The 20,343-nt window shown below is 38.0% G+C and overlaps 1 protein-coding gene across 1 annotated transcript; it reads right to left on the bottom strand.

Moving 5' to 3' along the window:
• Positions 1 to 10: 10 nt before the first annotated feature.
• Positions 11 to 19,976, bottom strand: LOC140819503 (proline-rich receptor-like protein kinase PERK3). Its single transcript, XM_073179625.1, has 10 exons — positions 19,319 to 19,976; positions 18,583 to 18,722; positions 18,219 to 18,316; positions 9,003 to 9,355; positions 2,504 to 2,929; positions 2,164 to 2,324; positions 1,690 to 1,763; positions 1,464 to 1,611; positions 971 to 1,120; positions 11 to 425 (listed from the first exon to the last, which is right to left on the bottom strand). The coding sequence occupies exons 1-10, from the start codon at positions 19,530 to 19,532 to the stop codon at positions 348 to 350; spliced, it is 1,842 nt and encodes a 613-aa protein (XP_073035726.1). The 5' UTR covers positions 19,533 to 19,976; the 3' UTR covers positions 11 to 347.
• Between the last annotated feature and the right edge of the window lie 367 nt (positions 19,977 to 20,343).

Genomic DNA, 20,343 nt, shown 5'->3' with positions numbered 1-20,343 from the left:
AGAACTCAACTGTAATTAATGCTCGATGGCTCGACTGAGAAATAAGGGAGAAATTTCATGTCCAAATGTAGGAGTTTCTGAAACACAGCAACGACTACTAAAAAATTACCAGATAAAACACTTCATTTTTGAGGAAGCAGCAATTGTTTTCAGATGAACATGTTGCTTCCATCTGAGAGTCGGAGTCGTCCTAAACAGTACACAACATCGAGACAACAGCATTTTGTTTCCTGATGAACTGATACTTTTGACCATGTACAGACACGACTAATGAGATATAAATTGCTGTCCGTGGCGGTGTATACGATTGTTCTCCCTGATCAAGACCGACCTGGTAGCAACCATCATTACTTGCTATAATGTGGTATGAATTGCTCTGTCAAGCGGTGGATATTATTGTTATCGCCCTCAAGAAGCCGTAAGACCTGCAGTCATTACCATGATGAGACGCGTGAAGGTAGTATGGCAGATTAACATAACTTGAAAAAACTACGAACAAGTGAAAAAATTACTGACATGTTCACATGAATGGACATGTACAGATGAGCTATCTATCTATCTACACACAGATGTGTGAGTGAAATTTTCGAAAATTTCAAAATTCAAAACCTACCCAACCCCACACCAAAATGCCCAACGTATCCTCCATGAGAAAATACTGGGTCTGCGTACTATGACAGAAGGCGGAAATTCCTAGAGTTCAGCGGACAGATCGATACAATTATGATTTTGAAAGAGGGCTGGGTCAAATCTCATGGAAGGTAGAATAAATTAACCTGTAGTTCAATAAGGTGCATAAAGATGCTAAGAGAGCGAGAACATAGTATACGATACTTTTAAAACAGCAATTTCTCAAATGCTATTAGTGTTAAAATGACTCAGGTTTCAAGAAACACTACCGTTTGCCAAATAAAACTTTTATGGTTTGGCAAATGTAAAATAATAATATTGAAAGCATAGAAAAAACCACCTCTGCCATTGACGGTCGCATCTCGGGATCGGTTTGGAGGCATAAAAATGCTGTTCTAGCCATGTGATATAGCTGATGAGTGTTATAAGATTCTCCAAGACGAGGATCGGCAAGCTCATGTAATGCAAGCTTCTCAATCAGGGATAATGCCTGAGACATGGATAATAATATTTCTTTAAAAAAAATCTTCCAAAATAGGAAGAGAGGTTTAGCACAGAGGGACTTTCCGTAGATAATAACTACTACTTCCCAGAAAAAGATGGAAGAAACTTTGCTGGAAGGAGTTGAGAAAAATCTGTGTTATCAAGCATTTTGATTTTTTGAAGTAATTATCACCCTTTCACATAAGTGAAAAAATTATGGAAATGTTCCTCTACCTAGATAACAATACGTCATATCAAGGATATCGTAATCTTAATTATCTTAAATCCGATTTGAGAACAAATAAATTAATTGATCGATAACAAAGCAAACACATAGCCAAAAACCATACCCATTGTCTAAGAGATGGTTGATAATCCTCTCTAGTTAAGTCCACTGCCTTGCGCCCAGATATTAATTGTATCAGAACAATGCCAAACGCATAAACATCAGTCCGTACTGAAACAATGCCATTCTCTGCATACTCAGGCGCAAGATATCTACAGAAAGCCAATAAATCTCAACCCCAATTTATTAAAAGACGTATTCAACACATCAACTAAATGGCATATACTTACCCTAGAGTGCCTAAAATTCTAGTCTGTATATCGTCGACGTTTGTCGTCCACTTTGCAAGGCCAAAATCCGCAAGCTGTGTATGGATTAAAAATAAGGAAAGCCATTAAAAGCTCAACAGATTTGAACATCCAAACTCAAAATTATGTTCGATTTTCATCAAGGAAAAATTATATAGCCAAGAAAAACATAATAGCCAAGCATCATCGATCTTATGCTGAAGAAGAAAACAAAGTTTTGGTTATTTCGATCGTATATATATGAAAGTGTAACTGATTTAAATCCCTTTTTAATAACAGGGTGTTTGATAGTAAAATTCATGATAAACTAGCAAGAAACTACCAGGTGTAATTTCAAAAAACAATAGTATACAACAGAGTGAAAAAAAATTGGATGACTAAAACTTGCGTGCCATTATAAAGGCCAAACCATATAGATTAATGCAACTGGGAAATATATAGGATCCAAGAAAATACCATGGGAACAAAATCATGTGTTATCAATATATTGCTTGGCCGCACGTCCCGATGAATAATGGGACTTCCTCGACACTCTTCGTGGAGGAAACGCAACCCTGTCGCGGTTCCAATGGCAATGGCATGTCTTCGATGCCATTCAAGAATTTGATTAGGATTATCTGTCAATATGGATAACATCACCATATATCCAAATAAGATTATATCTACTTATGAACAAATTGAGAGACAGAAGCCACCAACAGAACTTAAGAGACGTGATTTTGTATCAAATACACTTCTCACTTTTCTTAATAAAACAGTTGGCATCAGAATTTCAAAAATTACAATATTTACTTACCAAACAAATGCCATTCAAGTGAATTATTGCAGATGTACTCATACACCAAGATGTTGAGGTTTTCCTTGCAACAATAACCAAGAAGCATCACTATGTTTTTGTGGCGTGCAAAGTTTAAGACATACACTTCGGAATGAAATTCCGAAAATCCTTGTGTACTAGCTTCCTTTCGAACCTTTGCAGCAATTTGCTGCCCATCCTTAAGCTCACCTTTATATACACGACCATACCCACCTTCTCCTAGTAAATTATCCGACGAAAAATTGTTTGTGGCAAGCTGAATTTCGGAATAACTATATTTTTTTGAGTCCAGCTCAGTCTTCATTCCACAACCAATGCAGAGAGCAGGCACGTCAGAGGATCTCTGTCGAGTGGGTTTTCTTCGTTGAGAGACCTTATATTTCACATCCACCTTAGTATGGTTACCTGCGAAAAATCATTCATTTTGGTTACAATCCTCGCCTCTTTATATAAGTAAAATATATTGAGAATTGAGATATATGGTAAAAAAAAAACCTTTCCCGATATCATTTTTTACTATAATTTATTATTTGATTTCTAACCAACAAAATTCTTACGTCTTAAGCCACAAAATCATAAGCCCGTAAGTGATATGAGAAAATTCAATTTGGACAAAGATATTCCTGGACAAAACATCAAGACGTGAGAAAAGGACATCCATTTTTAAATGAAAAATGAAATTTATTAAAAAAATATTAAATATATAATCCAAGGATAACACATCCTTCATACTAACCTGTAGCAAATCTAAATGTCTCTTAGGTTTTCTTTGGATAGATACTTATCTGTCTTTATTTGTATTTTACATTTTGTATTTTAAATTCTTAGGATTAGGTTGTTTTATCTCCTGAAATAGTTATATATATATATATATATATATATATATATATATATATATATATATGCAGCTTGAAAGAGCTGCGTCAAGGGGACTCCTAAGTTACAGAGTATTTCACTGCCCTTACCCCCCCACCCCCCAATGGCAGCAATGGATCTCTTCGAAGTTTCGTTTATGAGTGGGAGTGTCCAATTTATGCGGGTCACTTTCGTGATATTGTTGATAAGGAACGGATCTTCAAGTTCTTATCAGGCCTTAACACCGCACTTGATGTACGCGGCAGGATTCTGGGAGCTAAGAAGTTGGCTACCCTTCGAGCCGTGTTTTCCGACGTCCGTCATGAGGAGAGTCGACGGAAAACTATTTTGGGACCATCCACACTACCCTCCTCTACTGATGCATCCGTGTTCGCTGCCCAACATCACATGTCCACACACGGCGACAATTCTAGTGGTGTGTGTCATTCCCAGCTACTGCCCACCAATGGCCAGTTCAAACACTGTCGCCCATGGTGTCCAAAGTGCCACAAGCCCACACATACGCTTGAAAATTGTTGAAAGATCCATGGAAAACCTGCTGATTGGAAGCCAGCACGTAACAGGCATGCTAATACAGCAGTTTCTGAGACTCAAACTCCACCTTCCGAACAGCAGCCATTCACGAAGGAACAACTAGAGGCCCTTCAAAAAATTGTGTGGCCAGCAAACTCTCGCACCTGCCCCATCACTTGCTGGCACCGGTAATATGGCTCATGCAGGTATTTTCTCATTTTCGACTCCACAACATGTTTTTCCATACCACATGACTGAGAGCCTGGACTTGTTTACCACTTTTCGGCCTTGTCATGCCAATGGCACACTTTCTCAAGTCATTGGTTCTGGTTCTGTTCAGTTAACTAAGGATATTTGTCTTCATTCGGTCTTATTTGTGCCTGCCTTACTTGTAATCTGCTGTCAGTAAGTAAACTAAATTGTGATCTCGCCTGCAAAACTAATTTCTTTGTTAATTCTTGTGTTTTCCAGGATTTGGCATCGGAGAAGATGATTGGCAATCCTGATCGTTCTACAGGCTTGTAAATTCTCAAGATGGATGTTTCCTTAGTTAGGACTTATGCCATCAACATATCCCTCCATTTCTCCCTTCAATTCAAATAATGTTAGGGATGTTTTATCGTGGCATTATCATTTAAGTCACCCGAACTTGTTGTACCTTAAGAAGTTGTTTCCTTTCTTATTTAATAAAAGTTCTCTCTCTCCAGTGTGATGTTTGTCAGTTCTCTAAACATATTGACGCATCTTTCACGCCAAATCGTCATGTACATTCCACGTCTTTCTCTCTTATACACAACGATATTAGGGATCCCTCTAACGTACCAAATCTTGGGGCACTCATTGGTTTATCTTATTCGTCGATGGTCACACATGCTTGTCTTGGCCTTCCTCGTGAAAGAAAAATCTAAAAGTGCTCAAATTTTCAAATATTTCCATAGCATGATTAAAACACAATTTACTTCCCATATTCGGCTATTACGCACTGATAAAGCTCGTGATTATTTTAATTCTGTTTTGGGGGGTTACCTGCAGACAGACGGTATAATTCATCAAAGCTCGTGTGTTGACACCCCCACAACAAAATGGGGTCTCTGAGTGTAAAAATATAAATCTTTTTGAGGTTGAAAGCACAACTATCTTTTGCAACTTAGACACCTAACATACTATTATACCACCTAATATGAATACATACCCAATAGTGCTTTTTCTGTCATCCAGGTCACCAACCATGTCGGCATCGACAAAACCTTGTAAGCCCAAATTTGACCCCCTGAAGCATAAAGATAAACTAGCAGTACCTTTCAAGTACCTAAAAATCTATTTAGCTGCTTCTCAATGTTGTTTTCCTGAATTGCTCATAAACATGCTCACAACTCTCAGTGTATGCAATATGTCAGGTCTTGTGAACAATTGCATACATGAGGCTTCCGACAGCAGAAGCATGAGGAGCTTTGTTCATATAATCCTGCTCTTGCTCCTGCTCCGTCGATGGTGATTGTGCTTTAGTTAGTTTAAAATTACTAGCCGAATGAGTACTCATAGGTTTAGCTTCATCCATATTAAATCTGTGAATCACCTTTTTCACAAACTCTTCTTGAGATAACTTCAAGATTCCATTCACTCTATCTCTTAAGATCGTCATTCCAAAGATTTACTTTGTAGCACCCAAATCCTTCATACCAAATTCTTTTGATAACTCTTTTTGAGTTTATCAATCTCTTCTAGACAAGCTCCTACTATCAACATATCATCTATATATAGTAGTAGAATGATACAAGAACCATCAAGCTTCTTCATATAACAACAATGATCAGACTGAAAAAGCTTCATATAACAACAATGATCAGACTAAAACCTCAGGAAACCATTATTACTCATGAATCCATCAAACTTCTTGTATCACTGTCTTGGAGGTTGTTTGAGACCGTACAAACTCTTCTGATGTTTGTACCCCATTTTCTTTTTCCGTCATACTTCAAATCCATGTGGCTGCTTCATGTCAATTTCTTCATCTAGGTCACCATGAGGAAAAACCGTCTTTACATCTAACTGCCCCAAATGTAAATTTTCTTTTGCCACTAATCCCAGTATAGTCCTGATAGTGTTAACTTCACCACCGGAGAGAAAATCTCGGTGTAATCAATGTCCCTTTTTGTGAAAATCTTTTACAACAAGTCTTGCTTTGTACGACTTGCTACCATCATGTTTTTTTAATTGGTACACCCACTTGTTATGCAATGCTTTTTTGTCATGCAGAAGTTCTGTCAACTCCCACGTCTAGTTGGATAAAAGTGAATCCAACTCATCTTTCATGGCTAACTCTCACTTGGTTGAATCATCATTTTGCATTGTCTCTTCATAGATCTTCGGTTCAATTTTGTGTGTAAGTAAAACATAGTGAAGTGCAAAGGAGTATCCTCAAGTGGTCTAATTGTTCTCAAAGATCTCTTGAGTTCAATCACCGGAGCTTGTGGGTCATCATCTTGTGCAGTTGCTTCTTCATCTTCATGATTACTGCTTTTCGATTCATTCACAGGAATATCTATCAATGACACTTCATCGGTCTTCTTGACTTCAAGACATTCATCTCCAACTTCAATGCTTAACTTGTCCACGTACTATACTTGCTCATTGAAGATTACATCTCTGCTTTGAATGATCTTCCGATTTTGGCCATCCCAGAAATGATAACCAAACTCATTATCTCCACAACCAATAAAGAAACATTTCTTTGATTTCGGATCAAGTTTTGTTCTACTCTCTGAATCAATATGAACATAGGATAAACATTCAAACACTTTAAAGAAAGAAAGGTTTACTTATTTGCCGCTCCATACCTCTTCGGGTATTTTGCATTCAAGCGGTATCATCGACTTGAGTTAGCTCCAGTATCCACAACTGCTAATGTATATTTGCAACTAGAAGTCATATAAAATGTACTAGTTTTCTTTCGTCGAGCAACAACCATGGCGTCATTGCTTATTTTCCAAGAACCATCACCAAAGGTCACATAATGGCCTTTATCATCGAGCTGTCCTACTGAGATCGGTGGTAATTTTGGTATATGTCTTACTTTGTTGATTTTCCAGACAGATCCATTTGCATCCTCATACGGACATCACTCATACCAGCTATTTCCAAAGGTTTTCCATCCACCAGAAAAACTTTTCCATAATCGCCAGCAATATAATTATCGAATACATCACGATTATCAGTGGTATGGAACGAAGCTCCCGACTCCATAACCCAAAAATCAACTGGACTTTCCACGGATAATAATAATAAAGCATCACGTATATCCTCAGTAACAACATTAGCTCTTTGTTGATTTGCAGTTTATTTTAAATGACCAGTCTCACCACAGCTCGAGCACTTCATATTCTTTTCAAATGTGTTTTTGAATTTTCCATTTATTGACTTGGATTTACCGTGCCATCGGTTAGAACTCTTTATCCACTTCCACCACTATTTAGAGCAGATCTCGATGATGTTCTTTTACCCGGATCCATCCTGCGAACTTCTACAACAATAATTTGATCTCTGACATCATTGAATTGTAGCTTTCTTTGTCAACAAAATTGCTAACCGTTGTCCGCATCGGTTCCCAAACATTTGGTAAAGACGTCAAAAGAATAAGTGCACAAATTTCATCATCAAAATTAATTTTAACCGATGTTAACTGAAAAAAATTGTGTTGTGTGTTTAGCCACCAAAACACCTTCTCTCATGTTCAAGTTGAATAACTTTTTCATGAGATGTGCTTTGTGATGGCTTCTCGTACATGTCCGGCAAAATGGACATCATCTCCTCCGTGGTTTTTGCATCTGCCACGTTATGTGCCACGTTGTTTGTTAGGGTCAATCGCATTAAACCTCTAACATATGTCGCTCAAGGAGCTCCCACTCATCATTCTCTATCTTTTCTGGCTTCTTTTCTGATAGAGGTTAATGCAATTTCTTGCCATACAAATAATCTTTAACCTATAACCGCCTAATGAAAAATTTGTTCTGTCAAACTTATTGATTCTAGATCCCGATCCATCATCTTCGGTATCGTTTCTCTAGCCTTAGCAAAAAATCTTAAAAATCTTTTCTGACGTAGAAGATTAGACAAAGTTACAACTAAGCATACTAAGAATTCTAGAAATTTTACAACAAGCCTCAGATACCAGTTATAGTTTACCCCAAAGCGATGACAATCATGACGGTAGTAAAACACCAAAATTGCGGAATAAAATAATCAACAAAAACACAAAGATTTACATGTTTCACCCAATATAGGCTCGGAGCTACTGCAAATCTTTAATATAGATACAAATTCTACAAATGTATACAACAAAACACTCAATATTTCAAACTCCATGCATGAGTATAATCAATAAAATAATTTCTCTAACTCACATAAGAGAACCTATCAACACTCAAGAAATATTTTTTCTTTTGCTCTCTATTTTACGATGCTTTGAAAATCTTCGTTGGGATATTTGAAACTGAAGCGAAGGAGCTCTAATTTTATAGAGCTCCTTGTGCATGTGACTGCATCGAATGCAGCTGTCACACCTAACATGCATGCCACCAACCACGATGTTAGGTGAGAAATTAAATACAGTTACCTAACATTCATTTCACGTAGTAACAAAGTACCATGTCCAAAATTTGTCTTTCTATCACAAACACTGCATGAGCTTGAGATTTTCTCTTTCACGGTTCCTTTAATTAGGTCCACATATTTTGGAGTTTGTTTTGTATAGGATGGTAATAAGATAAATCAGTCCAAGATCATTAGTTTTGAAAGATCCAAGTTTCCTAGGGATGAAAGAGATGCAAGTTTCAAGCATGGACAACACCATGACCATTGTTTTACAAAGTGACAAGTAATCTTCCTCTACAAAAGAGGAAACAAGCGAACAAACTGACATGTCAATAGCTGCACCGATTCATTTACTTTCAGAGCCACGAAGCATAACTAGGATGTCCACGGGTTGAAAGTAAAAGATTGCAAAGCTGAGAAATTAAGTAGGCAGCAAAAGGACTGAAACGGGAAGAAGTTGCTAAAATTTCAGTATATCAAAACAAATAACCTTTCTAACCTGGTTCCTCTTGCTTGTGATTTGGCCCAATATCTTCCAATGATGAAAAGCTGTGATTTCTAGAGTTTGACCCAAAAGAAGACAAGAAACTACTCTTGGCCATATCATAGCTTGCTTCTAGAGAATAAACAGATGCTGGGTAACTCTCAGAAATTTCGGACTGCTCGAGCTCATTCTCTTGCACAGGTGGTAGTGGGACAGGCTTGGATAGTGTGTAGAACCTTTCTTCACTGTACTCAGTTTCCTTATTCGTATAACTATGTCTCAACACCTCCAACGACAAGTTATCAAGGACTAGTGCAACCTTGCAAGATATGTGTTTAAGATAGAACCTTGTTTCCTTTCTTAGGGACCTGCAAATGTAGATCATCAGTTTAACCAGTGAAAATAAGGTAGAAACTAAACAAGCTTGACACATATACTAAAATTTTACATATTCATGAGTCAATATAGGAAACCCATTCATATTAACATGCAGTGGAAGCATGCTTCTTGAACAATTTTATCCTTAAAGAACCATGCAATTACTTTTCTTCAAATAAATAGATTTATGTCCAAAAAATCCTAAACTTATATTAAAGCCAGTACATGATGGAAGGACAAATATACATGCCAATGAAAACTTACAGTGTGTATAAATGTTATTTTCATCAATTCTGGTCCTGGTCTTCTTTTTTTTAAATGAATATCATCCATTACAATAAGGTAAAAAGAGCTTTTTACAAGGACACTAGACATCCTCAAGAAATAGCAAATATCTCACTAACTTAAGATCAACTTGCGGCCATTGGATGGGAGGGTTTATACCAGCAAGAGGATCTGTATATATAAGCTAAGGAGTTGGTGGAAAAAGGATGATCTGATCACACCCAAAACCAGAGAGCAAGAAGCGAGAAAAATTCCCTCAATATTCAAGAGTTACTTTGTAATTCATAGGGGAGAAAAAAATGAATTCGAGATGTTGATTTGTATTGAAATTTCTCTGTTGTAAACTGATTAATTATAATGAGAGTATCTCCCGTGGATGTAGATCACTTTCTTTGATCGAACCACATAAAACCTCGTGTTACTTGCTTATGTTTCGTGCATGCTTTCTGTTCTTGATTATCCCATCTGCAAATAAGAATTGATTGATTATAATTCTGGTGAAACATGTTGCTTGATCTTGGTTTTAAATCGGGTGGATTCAAGTTACATATTCTTAAAATGGCATCAGATCCAGGTTCTTGGCTATCAAAGAACTCGATATGTTTCCAATAGAATGCTTTGATGGAACTGGAGACTTTTCTCATTGGCCTAGAAAAATGCATGCCGTTCTTGTCCAACAGAAGGTGGCTAGAGCCCTAGTCGGTGAGAAGAAACTATCAAAAACCTCAACGCGGATCAGAAGGCGGACATTATTTACACGGAATTCGGTACTCTCATCCTACACCTGAGTGACAAGGTACTCCGGGTAGTATCCTCAGAGAAGACAACCGATGGAATCTGGGCAAAACTTGAGTCTATGTACATGACAAAATCGGTGCAAGAAATGATCTATCTAAGAGGTAAATTTTTTGGTTTTCAAAATGACCTATTCAAAATCCATCGGTGAAAATCTTGATGAGTATGATAAACTCATTCTTGGCTTGGAAAACATTGGAATTGGAATTGAGGATGAGGATAAGGCCGCCACCATTATTCTAAATTCAATGCCAAGTACATATTCCGTATTTGTTGATACAATGAAGTGTGCGAAGGAGAATTTGGGGTCTTTGATGAAATTCGAAAGGCATTGAAGGCAAAGGAGTCATAGAAACAAATGGAAATAAAAATAAAGCTGACAATTTGCATATTAAGGGTAGATCAGAAAAGGAGTATCACAACAAGAAAAGAGAAATCTAGTCCCAAAACAAAGAAACTGAAATGTTTCTTATGCCATAAACACGGTCATTTCAGAAAAGATTGCTCAGAACGATTCAAACCGGGTGACAAGAAAAAGGGTAAGGGAGAAGCATCGGTTGGACATGATGGCTATGAAAATGCTGAAGTCTTGTATTTGCAGAACACAAGGCTGATCAAGGCTGGATCCTTGACAGTGGATGTTCTTTCCACATGTCATCAAATAAGAATTGGTTCCTATCTTTTCAAGAAATTGATGGAGGACAAGAGTCTGATATGAAGCACGTTCCGCCATATCATAGTGAGAGAAATTTTTGAAAATGCTCTCTCCCTCGTACTTTTCACCTTCCACCAACTGGAGTTTTCTTAGCCATTTCCGTTTTGTCCTTTCCTAAATATCGCCGACCGATTATAACTCTTCTCCGTCGCCGGTTGCCTGCTGTCGGCGGCCCTTTTCTATCTCATTTCTCATCGCCTTCGTTCTTTACCTCCTCGAGTTTTCCCAGTCGGATCTTTCGGGATGAATAAAAGGTACATTGGAAGTCCGTCTCTTAGGTATAATACCATAGAAGAAGGGGTGAAGATCGAGTTCAAGTGGTTCTCGGTTAAGGTAGCCAACAGAGGAAACACGGTGCGTTGGACTGAAAGAACCAGGAATGCGTCTTACCTTCTGGATACGGACCGTAGCGAGGCTCGATGGATCAGCAATAAAATCAGAAACTTCATCAGCAACCCTCAATCTTGCTCGGACTTTTACCGTTTCAGGAGTGGCAATGATACGATAGTAACTCAAAGATTTTTTAACAAAAGATGATGGTTCTTGGAAATTTCCAGACTTAGCCCTAATGGGAAGAAACAAAACATAATCATACCCAGCGGGCTAAAGCTACAAGGATGGATTAGGATTTCGGATACTCTCATTAAAGTACTGTCAGGGAGAATTTTGTCGCCGGGGCACAAGGTTGTTCAGCAAAGAAACGTTCCTATACATTATTCAAGGGATCAGAAGAGAAAAAAGGCTGAAGATAGGGTTATTACTCAAGTTCCGAACAAGCCCAACGATGCTACTTATTGTATTTCAGCAGAGACAAATTGGGATGAAGCTATTATCATCACTAGAGGAAGGGTGAATGTGTCTTGGGATCAGGTTGTCAGGGTGTTGGGTAATGATGTTAAGAGAAGGATTAAAATTCTTCCTTTCCAAGCTAATAAAGCGGTCTGGTGGCCCGCTCATCAGAAGGAACGGGAGCATTTTACTCAACTAAAAAGAGGTTTCTTCGAGGGTGGTGTGGCTTTAGATTTCGAGAACTGGAGACCTGACATCAATTCATCAGAATTGGTTCTCAACTGCTGCAATAGCTGGATCAAGATTGCAGGGCTACCTTGGCATTTATGGACAACCGACATCTTCAATATCATTGGGGAGCAATGTGGGGGCCTTTTGGAGATCAGCAAAGATACAACCATACTCAGAGATTTAGGAGCAGCTAAGATTAAGGTCAAAGGAAAAAGAGATGGCTTCATTTCCAATCGAGTTAGACTGCCGATTAATGGGATCATTAAGGAATTTATTATCACCGTTGATACTTTCGATCGTAAGGCGTACGAGCTCTATGGTAAACAGACTTACGCTCAAGCATTGATCAATGGGAAAAGGACATCGGAAGGCGGGATTAATAATAATATTAACAAAGATAAGCCGGGTTGTGGAGAACCTACACGGTGCGTCGCGGAAGTCAGACAAGAGGTGGAGGATATAGGGCAAACTATCAGAACAACGGAAAGAGCTAATCATAATTCTGTGAGATCAGACAACTTAAAGGACAGAAAGGTGGAAAAAATTTTGAAGCGGTTATCTCCAAAAAAAATAGAGGATTTCAACAGCTCTCCTATTCACTCGCTGTCTAATGGTCAAGGAGAGGAGAATCATACTAAGTCAACAGCCGATGTTCATTCAAAACAGAGCAAAGATGTACACAATAACACATCAAATTTCAATAATAATATTAACTTTTCTACAGGGTTAGGTAACGGAGGGGATCCAGATTTTATTCAAGAATTGGAGGATCTTAGCAAGACTGGAGAATGCGACTTTAATGATACGGCAGATTTTGATTCACAGCAATTAGAAGATGACCAAATGCTAGAAGGTTCCGACTACTCGGAAGCAGACAGCATCTTCTCCTCACAATCAGAGATGAGGCATAATCAAGAAGCAGTAGATTTGGATTTACAGGAACTATTTCAGCAAAATGAGGAAGTTGAACCTCTCAAACAAACAGCGATTCTCGAAAGCAATGAACCTATTGTGGGTAAGGTACTTTCTTGTTTCCAATCTTCGAATTCAATGCACCCCTTTTCCCTTCATTACTTCTTCCCCGCGTCTTTTTTTGCTATGGGTCAGTCTAGTGGGCTTTTAGGTGGGGGTCAATCATTGTTTCCTAATAAATTGGGGTCCGAGAGAGATATACAGCTGCGGTTGGGAGAGTCAAATGAAATAAAGGAGCCATTAAGCCCTCCTAAAAAACGTGTTAGTCTGTCATTGGAAAAGGAGGTGCTCAAATCTTCGGGTAAACTTAGTCGAGAGCTTGTGAGGTTGCAAAGTGGAATCAACTATGAGAAAGGATCAGCTTCGAAGGGGCCCAATCGTTTGTTATGAAGATTTGTTCCTGGAACATTAGAGGGGGAGGATCACCTCGTAGAAGGGAAATAGTACGAATGATAATACGAAAGGAAAATCCTGATATCGCAGTGTTATTGGAAACTAAGAGTATCAAAGCTGATTGGCGATTTGTTACAAGTCTTTGGAAGTCTAGATTTGTTGATTGGGTGTGTCTACCGGCGGAAGGAAGATCGGGTGGTATTTTGGTATTGTGGGATCCTCGAGTGGTTGAGGTGTGCGACAATATGATTGGGAATCACTCGGTTTCAATTCATATCAAACGACAGGGTGGTATCTCTTGGTGGTTCTCGGCAGTTTATGGCCCATGTAAGCCACGACATAGAGAAACATTTTGGGAGGAAATAGCAGGATTGCACTCAATTTGCGGTGACAGATGGTGTGTTGGAGGCGACTTTAATGTAGTTCGAAACTTGAATGAGAAACTGAATAGCAATTCACTAACAACTAGTATGAAATGCTTTGATGCTCTCATTGAAGAGTTGTGCCTCATTGATCCACCCTTATTGAATGCGAAGTTCACTTGGTCCAACTTCAGAGATATTCCAATCTGTTGCAGATTAGATAGGTTCCTATTCTCGGAGGGCTGGTCAAATATATTCCCAACTTGCAGACAGTTGGTGCTTCCAAGATTAACTTCCGATCATCACCCAATCGTTTTGGATACAAAGAGGCTCAAATGGGGGCCTTCACCATTCCGCTTCGAGAATGTATGGTTGTCACACAATTGTTTTAAACAGTCCCTGACTTCGTGGTGGATGAATGGGAATTATCAGGGTTGGGCAGGATACAAATTTATGACGAAATTAAAAGAAATAAAAAATAAGGTCTCTATCTGGAATAAGGAAGTATTCGGTGATGTTAATATCAAAACCAGAGAGTTACAATTCAAGGTATCAGAATTAGATGCAAAGGAGGAATCGGGTATCTGGTCAAGTGAATTACAGGAACAGCGCAGCGCTGCTAAAATACAGCTGGAATCTTTAACTATTCGGAAACTTCAGATGGATGGACAAAAAGCAAACGTTCAGTGGCTGAAAGAGGGGGACCAAAATTCTAAGTTCTTCCACTCGTTGTTAAAAAACAGGAAAAACAAGGCACTTATCGAAAAGATTGAGATGGAGGATGGATCGGTAATCGTAGATGAAACAGAAATTGTTAACGCCATCATTGATTATTATAAGAGATTGTTCAGTAAATCAGAGGGGAATGGGGTGGGCTTAGCAGGTCTGGAATGGATGCCCATAAATCACGAGGAAGCTTCTAAATTGGAAGAGCCATTTTCTGAAGAGGAGATTAAAATTGCAGTGTTTCAGTGTGATGGGAATAAGGCCCCGGGACCGGATGGGTTCACTCTAGCTTTTTTTCAAAAATGTTGGGACATTGTTAAGGATGACTTAAGCGCTGTTTTTGCTGAATTTTACAGAGATGGCATTGTAAACGGGATCACCAACGAGACTTACCTGTGTCTCATCCCAAAAAAACAAGAGGCAATGAAAATCAAAGATTTTAGACCTATTAGCCTAATTACCAGTCTATACAAAATCCTGTCCAAAGTCCTAACAAACAGACTGAAGGAGGTGATGAGTAATACAGTGGCGGAAAATCAATGTGCTTTCATTCGGGGAAGGCAAATCACGGATTGTTGTATGGTAGCCAATGAAATAGTTGAGGAGCATAGAAGGAAAATGAAGAATGGATGGATACTGAAAGTAGACTTCGAAAAAGCTTACGATAATGTGGATTGGAGTTTCCTAGATTTCGTCCTTGAAAAGAAGGGTTTCGGTGATAGATGGAGAAAGTGGATCAAAGGTTGTGTCTCGAATGTCTACTATTCAATTTTCATTGATGGAAAACCGAGAGGGAAATTTAAAGGCGAGAGAGGATTGAGACAAGGGGATCCCTTATCCCCATTCTTATTTAACTTAGTGATTGATGGGTTAGGGAGAATGGTTGATCAAGCTAAAATTACAAGCACTGTTAGAGGACTTGAGGTGGGGAGAAACAAAATTCAAGTCTCGCATATTCAATTTGCGGACGATACTTTATTCCTAGTCCAAACCGAGAGTCACCTGAAAGCTGTCGTCGAAATACTTAAATTGTTTTGCTCGAAATCTGGGCTGAAGATCAATCTGGAGAAGAGCTCGCTGCTAGGGTTGAATCATTCGGTTGGGACAGTCGAGGGCGTTGCGATGGCAATTGGTTGTAAGTCAGAAATTTGGCCTATAAAGTACTTAGGCGTACCTTTAGGAGGAAACCCAAATAGTTTGGATTTTTGGATACCTGTTATATCGAAGATGTCAATCAAGTTGGCAAGCTGGAAAAAGGGCTTTCTTTCAAGAGGTGGTCGTCTAACTTTGATTCAGTCGGTTTTAAGCGCTTTACCGAACTATTTCATGTCTTTATTCATGGTGCCGAAGAGGGTGGCGAGGCTTATGGAAAAACTTATGAGAAATTTCTTGTGGGATGGACCTGACGGGGAATCACATTGTCATGTTATTAACTGGACACAAGTTTGCAAACCGAAAGAGAAAGGGGGATTAGGATTAGGAAACATTCGGTTAAGGAATATGGCATTACTCGGAAAGTGGTGGTGGAGATGCGCTACTGAGGAGAGAACCTTGTGGAAACGAGTTGTGGGTAGTATATATGGCTTCCAAGATAACGGTTGGGATTTAAGACTTGCAACAAATTCAAAGTTTAGAAGCCCGTGGAAGTATATCTCTCGGACCCATCCTCTTTGTCAGCAAATGATTGGCACGGTGCTTAAGGGAGGGAACATTTTAAGATTTTGGGAGGATAGATGGGTGGGTTTGAGTCTTTTTTCAGATTGTTTTCCTCTCTTGTATTTACTATCTGATTCTAAACACAAAAATGTTAATTTTTTCTACTCGGCCAACGTCAGTCAGGGTCTTTCGTCAGTTCAGTGGGATGTCTGTTTTAGGAGAGGGTTGAATGACGCTGAATTGGAGGAGTTCATAACTCTTTCTGGTTTACTAGACTCCGTTTCTTTGAGTGAGGGGGTTAGGGACACTAGGGTGTGGCTAGGGGACTCTTCGGGTCTATTCTCTGTCAATTCCTTGTATTCCTCCTTTTTCAGCTTACATCCAATTTCTGATTTCCCGTTTATCACTCAAATTTGGAAAGTGCCACTCCCACATAAGGTGAAAGTGTTCTCGTGGATTGTTGCGTTGGGAAAATTGCAAACTTCAGACAACGTACAGAAAAGGTATCCAAATTATGCACTTCGTCCTCAATGGTGCGTATTGTGTAAAAAAGAAGAGGAAAATCAAGATCACATTTTGCTCCACTGCTCCTACACGAGAAGTATTTGGATCAAGGTCATGCAACATCTGGGATTTCAATGGACATTTCCTCTCAACTCAAGAGACATGTTCCTTACGGAACATGGCTACCTTATAGGAAAGAATCTTCGACAATTCTGGTGCATTATTATTCACTGCTTATATTGGTCCGTTTGGCTCGAACGCAACAACAGATTATTCAATGACGAAGAAGAACTGCCACTTAACCTATGGGAAACAATTAGAATCCGCGTGGCAAGATGGACTCTGACTATACCGGCGTTTAAGTACTTATTTTTTTCAGATCTTGTTAGGGATTGGTGTTTTATTTCTTGTTAATGCGTACTAGGAGTTTCACTTTTTCTTTTTAGATTACAGGCGTTGATTGTGGATCACTGGTCCACCTTTCTCTGTAATTCTTGAATTATTAATATTAATATAATAGTTTCCTATCAAAAAAAAAAGAAATTGATGGAGGACATGTCATCCTTGGCAACAACAAGACATGCAAGGTTCAAGGATTAGGCTCCATAAAACTTGTTATTCGTGATGGAACCGAAACCATTCTAAAGTTAGTAAGATATGTCCCGGAATTAAAGAGAAATCTGATCTCTTTGGGTACACTTGACAAACTGGGCTACACATTCAAGGCTGAAAATGGCAGATTGACGGTCTTCAAGGCAGATTGGCGGTGATAAAAAGAGTTAGAACAAATGCCCTCTATAATATGAGTGGTGGAACTCTCATTGGGCCTGCGAGTACAATTGAGAAACATGACACAGACGCGATGTTGTGGCACTTGAGACTTGCTCACATCAGTGACAAAGGGCCGCAAGAAGTTCATAAACAGGGTCTACTTGGAATTAAATCCTTAAATCAAGTAGATTTCTGTGAAGACTGCATAAAAAGGTAAATAAAATTGAGTAAAGTTCAATAAAGGAATCCATGTATCCACTGCTCCTCTGGAATATGTTAATTCGGACCTTTGGGAACCATCAAAGGTCCCATCAAACGGAGGAGCAAGATATTTCATGTCTATTATCGATGACCACTTGCAGTCAGGATCACATGCAGCCACTCCCAATTTAAATTTCTAGCTATTTGTAAATGTAAATTGAAAAGGAACAGTTTTTGTGATGACTATAATAGAGTAGCGCCAATTCTCCTTTCCTCGTTTTACATGTTGACATGTCTAGGCAAATATTTTATTTTCTCTCTCTTCATCAAATAAAAATAGAAAACATAAAATGAATAAGTTTCTAAAGAACACTCGCTCTTTAGTCCTCCACAAGATTGACACTTGACTGATAAACCAAAAGAAGTTGACGAATATTAAAAATATAATGCTACCTATCAAGAATAACCCATGTTGCATTGGAAGTAGCAACTTCTTGTATGGAAACCTTCCTCATTGGATTTCCAGCAGTGATTTTGACTTCAATGTCCACCTGTAATAGACGAATATGTGAGAACCGACTCTAAAGACATAGAACCAAATACAAAATACATACACTCTTCACGCTATATTTCCTTATGACATGTAATTTTGTGTTGGAGATAATATTCTCTGCGCTACCGCCATTTCCCGAGACTGAATAAAGGAATGCTTTTAAATTTTAGAAACAGATCTATGATCTCGCTGTTTTCATATACTATAAGCGTGAAAATATATGTTTAATAAACAATAAAACAAGTCTACAAGCGAGTTATTTACCCCTTCGCCTTCACATTCTTCAGCGCTATACTGGAGCATGCCTACATACAAATCAACCTTTTTTGATACTTCTTCTTCCATTGCACGTATATGTGATGTGCCAAGGAAGTTATCAGGGGCTACTTGCATTTGGTAACCCACTGTGAAAAAATGGTAAATAATAAATGAAGAATAATAACATTAACATTGACATCAAATCAATACCATTCTGTACGAAGTAATCAAACTAAATACATATAAACACGATTTACCTCTTCATTCACCAAAGTTATATGAAATAATTATGTTTGATAGATTATATCAAAAGGTAATGAATTGCTTAAACAAAGCAACAGGAAAACATCATATATAGGCATGTTCACTAAGAGGGATAATCTAATAAAGCGTTGAATATCAATTACTTCAAATGTCAGTAACATTTAGTAGTTTGATTGAATATTGCATGACATTTAACAAATCATCCCCAAAGTATAAGCGCCATATTGCATATGCTTCTTTCTCAGTGGCTGAATGAGTATAAAACACATCATCTCCCATAGGTGAAAAGGAAAAACAATGAAAACCACTTGCATCATCACTAGCAATATGCAACACCACCAATATATCAAAAAATTAGGATAAAAAAACCATAAAACTAAAAAATCCAACCTTAAAAACCACATAGAAAGATCTGAAAACTAGTAATTCAATATGCAGATCATCTAAAACACTTGAAATCAAGAAGCACAAGACTTACTGGGATGCAAGACTTTGTGCAACACTCCAAGAACCGTAATCGTAACGCCTGAACGTATAATTCCACCGTACATCCGAATGTTATGAATAGTATGCCTAAACTCATCCTTATTTCTATCTCTGGTAGCATCATATATGATCAGAACACGAGATGGCGTCAGAGGATTATCCCTACTTCTATTATTGTCGCTACTATTAATACCCTCCATTGGCATGCAATTTTTTAAGAAAATCAGAATCCCACAAAACAAAAGTGTGCCTAAACGCAATGCACCTACTCAACTAGTCCAGATGCTGCAGCACACGACACAAGTCTCAAAATTGAAAAGTTTATTGAGAAGGAAATCTGGGAAATAAAATCCCTCACAATAAATAAACACCCCTTTTACTCCAATCCACCCCTGTTTGTCTCCATATGCTTGGTTGTGTTTCTTGAGGAGAAAAAGAATATTTGGCGCATATTTTCCAGGATCATTCTGGTATATTCGAAAGCCTGGATGTGAGGCAGTGAAGTCATCCAGTAAAGAGTGATTAAAAAACGATGATTTCAAAGCCATTGAAGACATGATCAAAGAATCCATTTCGGGGTTTCTGGATCGTTTGACGCCCGATATATGCAACCGTGCTTTTCTCCGAAATCCTGCATGTTCAACATTGCCGTTCGGCCCCTGAAGTTTCAGAGTAATCTCAATTTAATCCTTTAACTTATTATAAATTTTAATATTAATGCAAAACTATTAAATTTATCTATACTTATATTATATAATTATTTTATATATAAATAATCTACCTGATATCTTAGTATGATTATTTTATAAATAACAATACTATTCTTATCTCACTAAACAAATATTTTTCAAATTTCATTATCATTCTCGTACGTGTTTGATTTTTAAAAACGCAATATTTAAAAATATATTTAATTTACATAGATTGTCTTAAAATTTTTTAGATATTTCACATTGGTAATCAATGCAATTTACTCTATTATTTTAATATTATTAAAAAAAATATTAATTTTAAAAA

Source organism: Primulina eburnea, chromosome 18 (assembly GCF_022965805.1).
Source record: "Primulina eburnea isolate SZY01 chromosome 18, ASM2296580v1, whole genome shotgun sequence".
In the NCBI taxonomy this organism is placed as follows: Eukaryota; Viridiplantae; Streptophyta; class Magnoliopsida; order Lamiales; family Gesneriaceae; genus Primulina; species Primulina eburnea.
Note: the sequence above shows the minus strand (reverse complement) of the source record. Positions and strands in the feature narration are given on the sequence as shown.